This window comes from Camelus bactrianus, chromosome 34, assembly GCF_048773025.1.
Source record: "Camelus bactrianus isolate YW-2024 breed Bactrian camel chromosome 34, ASM4877302v1, whole genome shotgun sequence".
Classification (NCBI taxonomy): Eukaryota; Metazoa; Chordata; class Mammalia; order Artiodactyla; family Camelidae; genus Camelus; species Camelus bactrianus.
Genome location: NC_133572.1, coordinates 13024847 through 13034879, shown reverse-complemented (window position 1 = coordinate 13034879; position 10033 = coordinate 13024847). Strand labels below are relative to the sequence as shown.

Here is a 10033-nt window from a genome sequence, read left to right as displayed (position 1 = left end):
CTGAGAAAACACCAAATTAGACTACTTATTACATGACAGTTCTCTCTCTTCACATTATTAATAGGAGTTAAGTACCAAATGGTTACATGCATTTATCACCTGACTTGTATATTGTGAATAATAATTTTCGAGAGGAGGGAAAAGAAAGGGAAGATGGCTTTATATCACTGAGACATACTGGGAACAGTATTCAGTATCTGGTAACATCCACTACAGAGTTCTGTTTGTATCTTAGAGTTGTGACTCCCAAGATTTTCTACCTAGATTATTGGAATAACTAACTTCTTGTTATGTCTTCCTTTGCTTTCTCAACCAATTCAACTCACCAAAGTCTACCAGACTAATTTCTTTCTGGGGCACACACACAGTCCTCCTCTGCCTGCAACCTGGCTTCTGTTTATCCTTCTCTGCTCTCCTTTCCACCTATGCAGTGAACTGCCCCTCACGCTGAAATGCTCTTCTCAGCCCAAGACTTCATGTCCATTTATGATTATTCCTCTTCTAAGAAATAATTTGTCTCTTCTAAACTCTCTTGATACTGTTTCTTTTCTTCTTTCTCATGATCATTCTTTCTTTTTCTGGTAACTTTGCACCCAAAGTCAGTCACGTGGGGGAATGCTCACCCTTCCTTTCAGTTACGCATTTCTAGAAGTGGTCAGACTCTAGTTCCTCACCCCTCTCCTGACAACATGACTGTGTCACATAGTGATTGGCCAGTGGGTGGGCATGTGACACAAGTCAGCTGAGATTTTTCCCAGCAGCACAGAACAAGTATGGGGTCAGGAAATGAGGTTTGGGGCTCTTCTCTGCTCGTGTGTCTGGAATGAAGTGAACATAGAGCTGACTATTTAATTCCAGTTTCATGAAAAGAAAGCAAGGTTAAAAGAACATGCTGTCAGGCAGGTAAGTCACAGATAAGAACAGGTTTTACATGAACCAGAACATTTCCCTTTGGTATATACTCATCTGAGTGTTTTTGTTACAAGGGACAGAACTCCAATGTCCTAAATAATGTATATACTCTAAGGCACCTATCTTGTTCTCATATATTCTAAGAGTCAACTCCTTTACTAGACTGTAGCCTCTTTAAGGGAGTCTTGTAAAGACCTGAACATTTCTTATGCATGACGAGGCTCAGCAAGTATGCACTTAAATAATTATAGTCGTGCGACCATACAGTTTAATGCTTTCGATACGTAAGTTCTAAAGACGATTTTCACAGAATTACAGCTCTTGATTGAGAAAGTGTAATAAAAACCAATTTCAGATTTCTGGTCAAGATGGCGGAGTTGTAGGACCACAAGCTCAGCTCTCCTCACTACAACAAAGCCACAACTGACTGCTAAACAACCACTGGAGAAAAAGACGAACCTAGCAAAAAAGATCTTCAACTGGAAACACAAAGAGGGAACCAGAGCTCCAGGATGGTAGGAAGGGCATGCTTGCAATTTAATTGAGCACCATGCCCCCTGGGGTGGGTGACCCACAAGCTGAAGAATTAAGTTGCAGAGGCCATCCCACAGGAGTGAGTTCAGAGCCCCACGTCAGGCTCCCCAGCCCGAGGTGGCACTGGGAGGAGGAGACCCCAGGACATCTGGTTTTGAAGGCCAGCAGGGCTTAACCCCAGGAGCCCCACAGGACTGTGGGAAACAGACTTCATTCTCTTGGGAAGTGTACACAGAAGCGCATGTGCACTGGGCCCAAGGGCAGAGGCAGTGATTTCATAGGAACCTGGGCCAGGCCTGCCTGCTGGTTTTGGAGGGTCTCCTGGGGAGGTAGTGGATGGCTGTGGCTCACCTTGGGGACAAAAAAGCTGGTGGCAGACATTCCAGGAGTGTTCATCTATGTGAGCTTTCCTGGAGGCTGAAATCTTGATTGGATCATTAGCACCAAGACCTAGCCCCACCTATCAACAGATTTCCTGAGCCACAAACACCTCTAGACACAGCCCTACCCACCAGAGGTCCAGGGCCAAGCTTCACCCAGCAGTGGGCAGACAGTGCCTCCTCTTGCACAAGCCTCTAGTCCAGCCTCATCCACCAGGGGGGCAGATACCAGAAATAAGAAAACAATCCCAAAGCCTGTGGAAGGAATCCACACACACACAGACCACACTCTATACTGGGACCAGCTGGATCCTGGCCCTTGAGTGACAAGAGAGGAGTGTACTGCTGGGACGCACAGGATGCCTCCCACAGAGGGCCTCTTCTCCAAGGTCAAGGAACGTAACTAACCTACCTAAGAATACAAACAGAAAGACAATATGAGGCAGCAGAGGAATATCTCCCAGGAAAAGGCACAAGATAAAATCCCAGAAGAAGAAATAAGTGATGAGGAGACAGGCAATCTGAGAAAAAGTTTAGAGTAAGGATGATGTTCCGAAAACTCTAGAGGAGGATACATGCACAGAGCAGAGTTTTTAGCAAAGAGTTGGAAAATATAAAGAATACCCAGAGTTGAAGAATAAGATTACTGAAATGAATGAACCAAGAATAGATTAAATGAGGCAGAAGAACAGATCAGTGAGCTAGAAGATTATTGGAAATCACTGCTGCAGAATAGAAAAAAGAATGAAAAGAAGAGAACTCTGCGACAACATGAAGCACACTAATATTTGCATTATAGGGGCCACAGAAGGACCTGAGAAAATTTTTGAAGAAATGATAACCAAAAACTTCCCAAACTTGGGAAAGGAAACAGTCATCCAAGCCCAGGAAGCACAGAGTTCCACACAGGATCAACCCAAAGAGGAATATACCAAGGGACACAGTAATCAAATTGACAAAATTAAGGATAAGGAGAAAATATTAAAATCTGCAAGACAAGATACTGTAAAACTCCTAGAGGAAAACATAGGCAGAACGCTCCTGGACATAAATCACAGCAGTGGTTTTTTTGGATCTGTCCTCTGGAGTAATGGAAATAAAAGCAAAAATAAATGGGATCTAATTAAACTTGAAAGCTTTTGCACAGCTAAGGATACCATCAACAAAACAAAAAGACAACCTACAGAATGGGAGAAAATATTTGCAAATGATGCGACTGACAAAGGACTAATTTCCAAAGTATACAAACAGCGCATCCGCCGTAATAACAAAAAAACAAGCAACCAAAATATGGGCAGAAGACCTAAATAGACATCTCTCCAAAGACGACAGACAGATGGTCAACAAGCACATGAAAAGATGCTCACCACCACTAACTGTTAGAGAAATGCAAATCAAAACTACAATGAGGTATCACCTCACACCAGCCAGAATGGCCATCATTAAAAAGTCTACAAATGATAAATGCTGGAGAGGGTGTGGAGAGAAAGGAACCCTCCTACGCTGTTGGTGGGAATGTAAACTGGTGCAGCCACTATGGAGGGCAGTATGGAGGTTCCTTAAAAAACTAAAAATAGACTTACCATATGATCCAGCAATCCCACTCGTGGGCCTATATCTAGATAAAACTGTTAACTTGAAAAGATACATGCACCTCAGTGTTCATAGCAGCACTATTTACAACAGTCAAGACACGGAAGCAACCTAAATGTCCATCAACAGATGGACTGGAGAAAGAAGATACATAAAATGGAGTATTACTCAGCCATAAAAAAGAATGAAATAATGCCATTTACAGCAACCTGGATGAACCCAGAGATTATCATACTAAGTGAAGTCAGACAGAGAAAGACAATCATACAATATCACTTTTGATACAAATGAACTTATTTACAAAATAGGAAAACACCCACTATATAGAAAACAAACTTACGGTTACCAAAGGGGAAAGAAAAGAGGTGGGGAGGGATAAATTAGGAATTTGGAATTAACAGACACAAACTACTATATATAAAATAAAGAACAAGGACCTACTGTACAGCATAGGGAACTATCCTCAATATCTTGTAATAACCTATAATGGAAAAGAATCTGAAAAAGAATGTATGTGTACACACACACACACATATATACGTAACTGAATCATTTGCTATACACCTGAAACTAACACTGTATATCAATCATACTTCCAATTAACAAACCCCCCCCCAAAACTTGTAATTGCAAGTTCTTTCTCTGCCCTTTTGTAAAGGAGATAAATCTTCTCCTGGCCACTAGCCAGTCTGACAATCCAGGAACATCTTCCCCCAGGACCTGGGAGCCATCCCTTTGAACAGCAATTATTAAGAAAGACAGGGTCCCTATCGCCCTTCTCCGTAGGAGGGTAGGAGCCTAACTTTAATAAGCGCCGGCCAGCAAACACAACTGGCCTAAACACATTGACTAACTCCCCTCTGAGATCCTCCAGTACATTTTCATTAGCTCCCCCCAGGGCTTAAGAACTCTCCTGCCTTTGTTTTAATGGAGTTGAGCCTGATTTCTCTCTCTCCTGTTGCAACAGTCTTGAAGAAAGTCTTCCTTGCCATTTTTAACAGGTGTGCAGTGTAGTTTCTCTTGACAGATCAAAGTGTGGCAACCTAAGAGACTCAACCTGTGAGGGAAGAGAACAGACTTTTTCCAAAGGACAGGACACTTGAGCTGAGATGTAAATGATGAGAATTAAATACACTGGGTGAAGAAGTGGCTGGCAACATCTCTAGCAGTGACCAGAACGCGTGCAGGCAGAGGGCATGGGCCCTGGAGCATGACATTAATTTCTTCAACTGAAAGCTTTTTAGCAAGGGCACATAAATGAAAATCTAAAAAAGTCTGAGTTCTTTCCATAAAAATCAATAAAATACATTAGTACATTTGATTTTCAAGAGCAAATCTTTAAAATTACTCTTCCACCAAAGTGATCTACTTGTCTCTTTCTACATTGTTTTTATTGTAGGTAAGTACAAATCAGTCACTGTTGAGAGATCTTTAAATGTTAATATACTTTTTAACCTAATCCTTTGAGTCCAGAGAGTTACAGATGATCACTGGCTGAAGGATGGACTTGAATCATAGTTATAGGACCTATTCTACGGCTCAAGGTGATTACTCCATCCGAAGGTTATACACATTCATGGCAGTGCATTCCCAGAGAAGAAGCTAACAAAAGCTCAGTTTTTCTTTTTCCTTTCAGGGCAGTCCCCATGAGAGCAGCTGTTCTCTTATTAGTGCTGCTAAACGTTAGCAATAAACCTCTCTGGAATTAAATTGAATAAGGTGACGTAGAAGAAAGTTTGTACCAAATACATTTGCGTAGATTAGAGTCTGCAGGTGGTCTAAAACATGCCTGTATTGGGAGCCAAATTGTTCAGCACTGGAACCTTTTGAAATGAGAACAAAGAGCCTTTCACTGCTCAAATTCTAAATGCAGCTTAGTACTTCATTAGAAATCTCTTAGTTCGCTGTGGGAATCTTTCAGATTTAATTATGAGGTGGGGAAAAAGCCTTCTTTCCCTAGGATACCATATTGAAACATTTTATTCTGTGTTTCCTGAGAGATCTCCAAGTTTTGCAAATTACTGAAATTATCAGTGCGTACTTAAATTTTTCCCCTGAAATCTAAGCTTCAGGCTAAATCAAGTTAACCGTCTCAGTCAATCTGAATCCTGAAATGAAAATTACTAATGTCAGTAACAATGGAGTTAAAAACCTGGGTTTCCTTTCTGGTCCTGCAGAAACCATCCATACCTTGGGATGTCACTTAACTTGAGCCTCAGTTTAGACTTCTGCCCAATGGAGCAGCTGAACTGAATGATCACCGATTCCCCTTCCATTTCTAGAATTCCACTATGCCATGTGGCCAATTTTTACTGACTACTAACAGTGCCCAGCATTTATCACTGTCTTGGCCATAAAGGGATACTTCAAAGATAATTTTTCAAACGCTATGGTTATCCAAGCATTGTTGATGGATATTTTAAATTTTAATGTAAGGTGACGAGTTGACTTTTAGATGTCTCTAGTAAACAGAATCCACAGAATTTCCATTCCCGCTTTTGTGAGCTTGATAAAAAATGGGAAGGTCAGGAGAGTCACAGATTGGAACCTGGATGTCACTACGGCAACCCAAACCTTAAAGGACAGACACAAATCAAATATTTGGTTGTTGGTATTTGCTGCTACAGCCAGTGCTGACAAGTTGAGCCTGTTAAATCTCCTGGCCTAGGTTCTCCAATTCCTGATGCCTGGATTATGAGTGTGTAGTTTCAATGTATTTGAGTCCAAATAGCCATCAGGTAGGACCCATGGGAACAAAGCTCTTCCAGAGGCTAAGCCTACTCTTTCCAATAACAGTCAGTGGAAAAACTGTCCAGTCCTTAGAAAGTTACCTGGCTCTTTGGATGAAAAAAAAAGTTAAAAAAAAAAACAAAACTAATGCATGTTTATTAAATGAGCAAATGAATAAATAATCCATGAAGCCCATCTTGGCTCCTACCTCTGAATCCCCAGATCAGCACAAGGTTTTTAAATAGAAATCTTCTTACAAGCATCAGAGGAATAAAATAAAATTACTTTGATAACAGAATATTGCAGGAAAACAACTCTTGATTTTCCTCCCATTCTCTACAAAAGTTAATATATGGGTTAGAACATAAGCCAAAATCTGACCTGAAGCCAAATTTGCCCGTCTCACCCGCCTATGGTCAATAATGAGTTCTTTATCTCAGCTTATGTGCGCTTACAACAGGGCACTTATATGAGGGCAAAATGCGGTAATACCCGTGGCAGAGTATCTCTTTACTAGATGGCCAAAGAGAACTAAGCGTGCATTTTCCTGACTGCTAACAAATAGAAACAAATGACCATAATGTCTTTCGTTGGTAATATTTTTGGTAAGGGCTTTGAAAATGATCAGTATTACAGCTGTACTTCCTTTAGGAGGGTAGACAGAAACTACACACCATGTTCTCAAGAACACAGGGACAGCATTTGTGCAATGTCAGTATAAGGGTTATTGGTTTTACTAGTTATGCTCCTGGGGCCTTCTCCCTATGGCAGGAGAAACAGCAGAGAATATGTCGAGATGAAGAAAAATAATCTGACTTTATAGTCAATTAAGCTGAATGGAGTAGAATGGGGACATGATGCACTCCAAATCAATGGCCAGATGGGACCGTTTCTCATTGTCACTGTGGCCACTAGCCTGGTCCAAAGCCACAGTCGTCTCTCACTTGGATAATTTCAACAGCCTCATAACAACCCAGGCAAGAGCAGAGTGAGCCCAGCAACTGCTCTTAGACTTCGAGCTTCGTTCCCATTGAACCCGTCTCCTCTGACCATGAATTCACTCCACAGTCTAGCATGTCTCAATCTGGAGTTCCTCAATGAAGTCTGAAAACATGCATTTCTAACTTTGTCTCGACTGCCAGTGAGAGCAAGAAGGAAGTGGACACTAAAGTAAATTTAGGGATTTGTTAAATCTATAAAAGCAGATCAAATGAGAGGTGCTCAGGGGGGCAAATCAGAGCCTGTGCAGCATGAAGAATACAGAATAAGACACATCTGTCACTATATTTTGTACCTACTGCTCGGAATAAAAACACTTGGAATATGAAAAAAAATGCCTTGCTTGTACCCTTGCTCCTACCCCAAACTTGACAATATTTTCAATTCAGCAGCTGAAGCAATCCAGTTAAAATGTAAGTTGAATCACTAAGTCTTCTGCTCATAACCGCCGACGGCTTCCCATCTGACTCAGAGGAAAAGCCCGACTCCATGCTGGGACCTACAGAGTTCTACCTTCAAACCCTCCATCATCTGGCTCCCTACCGTCTCCCCCTGCTGTCCCCACCTCCCCACACCTTTCCTCTCCTTCAGCCTCCCCGCGCTCCTCATGCTCCATGAAGGCCCAGCCAACAGCCACCTCAGGACCTTGACGTGGCTTGCTTTCCTCTCTCCTTGGAATTCTTGGTCCGCATCTATTTCCATGGATCATTTCCTTGCTTCTTTCCTTTTTTAAAAAAAACCTATTTAGACCTTCCATGGCTATCTTATCTACAATTTTAATCTTTCTGTGTTATTTCATATTCCCCTTCTTTTTAAAATTTTTATTAAGGAATTTAAGTCTAACAGGGCAAGGATTGATCTCTGCTTTTGTCTATCTTCAGTAGCTGAAGAAATGCTTGGCAGAGTAGGTATTTAATAAATATCAGATGAATGAACGTGTGATTATTACCTCTTACCACTTTAGGGCGCCCCCACCCCCAGTCAAGCCATTAAAAGCCAATGGTTGGTCTAGATGGTATCTGAAAGTCCTTTCATTACTGCATCATTAAGATACTCTGAAGAATAGGTTTTGATTATTGAGTTTTTTTTTGCTTCATGGCTGAGAACGTATCTTTGTATGAACATGATATTATGATGGATTCCATAGTCTGTGATTCCCATTATTATGCTATTGGGGAAGGGGTGGGGGCTCCATAGTAATGCAGCAGATGGTATTTGGACTAGAAACGGTGATTCAAAAGAAGCATCAAATTTATCGGGACCTAAGGAAGAAAATAACCCTAGGAAAAACCCTCAGAGAGAGATTCTGTAACTTACTTGGAGATTCATTGTTTTCGCAGGTTTCCTCTTCATTGGGTGCTTCTTCCTCCTCCTCTTCTTCTGGGTCATCGGTATCTCCTGACTCATCGCTGCCTTCCAGCCACTTCCCTGGCATCAGTCCTGCTGAATCATAGGAGTTGCATAGAGGACCCACAATGTGAGAGATGAAGGATTCCTGAAGGTTGGCCAACTGAGGAGCAGAACGGTCCATGAAGGGGCTTATTGGTAACCCAAGGCTGGCCTCTTCATCACCCTGGAAATAGGAAGGCAGCAGGAACAGTTAACTAGAAAGGCAAAGGACAAGGAAAGTTTAAAATCTGCATAAAGCTCCCATTCACTTGGCACCCAAAATGTGCAAATATGCAAGAACCCAGACATTGACGTGTGAACGCTCCCCTGACTGCAAGGACACTTCACTCAAATTCCAGGATTCCGATAGGACTGCTTGTTGCCATTGAACACTTTGGTCATCTTGAGGGTTTGGTGGGAAATACAAGAAGTGGCTGAATGTCTCAGGAGATGATCTTTCTTATCACACTAGTCAGTGTTCCTTATACTAGAGTGTAAATTCAAGTATAAATGCATCTTAAAAGGCAGCACTGGATTTCATTATCAAATACATAATCTATCATGTTTTTCTCTTTTTTTTTTTTTCGGCCTTGGCTGCCAGAAAGCTTAAAATAATTTATTCCTCAAAGTTGCTATCTAACCCAGCTTTTGGTTGAATTATGTCTTCTGTGATTGTATGATTTCTGATATTCTTATTAATCTATGTTTAACAGTACTACTGTGTAAGTATTTTTATTTTGAACTGACTCATCTTTCTGGGGAAAAAAATACCAGGTTATAAACCAGAAGTTAGCTAGCAAAATAATGAAGAAATTATACCAAAATAACAATAGTTACGCCTAAGTAGTGAAATTATTATAAGTGAATTTTCTCTTCATTTTTTCTGTATTTCATTATTTCAGGATTGCTTATGAATGAATGAATTCCAAGGAAAGGCAATACATTATTTTCTAGAAAGCAAACTCTTAATTTTACAGGACTCCTGTCTATAATACTCAAAAAAAGTTGTTTCTAACCTTTCTTTAAATATGTCCAGTGAAAAGTGATTTCCTAATAAGGTGCCTTATCCTATTTCTGGATGGCTTTGATAATACAAATTTCTCTTTGACATTGACCTAAAATCTATCTCCCTGTAATTTCTATAGACTGGCTATAGTCATGCCCTTCTTAGGGAAACAGAAAGAAATCTAGGATTTTTTTTTTAAATAAATCAAATCCTGTTGTATCTTATATCATTTACTTCCTTGCATCTGTACAACAGGTCATGATCAACCCAATCCTAAATTTGTACGTCAGTCTTTTAAGTATCTGAAAAGTTATTACATTACCTCTGTCTTTCCTTAAGGTAAGTGTCTTCACTTCTTTCCTGTCCTTCTGTGTCGCTGATGCCTGTCCTTTACTCATCCTCTACCACCCCAAGATTCCTTTTAAGAGAGTGGTTCACAGCACTAAACACAGAGTCTCAGGTGTGATTCGGTCAGGGCAGGGTAATGCAG

At 40.9% G+C, this 10033-nt stretch overlaps 1 protein-coding gene across 3 annotated transcripts in view; it reads right to left on the bottom strand.

Moving 5' to 3' along the window:
- Nucleotides 1–10033, bottom strand: part of PDE3A (phosphodiesterase 3A) — a 280768-nt gene that overhangs the window by 8107 nt on the left and 262628 nt on the right. For all 3 annotated transcript variants that reach the window (XM_010946497.3, XM_074357370.1, XM_074357369.1), the window contains exon 15: nt 8466–8721. In XM_010946497.3, coding sequence (XP_010944799.3) covers nt 8466–8721 — 256 coding nt within the window. The remainder of the gene's footprint in view (nt 1–8465; nt 8722–10033) is intronic.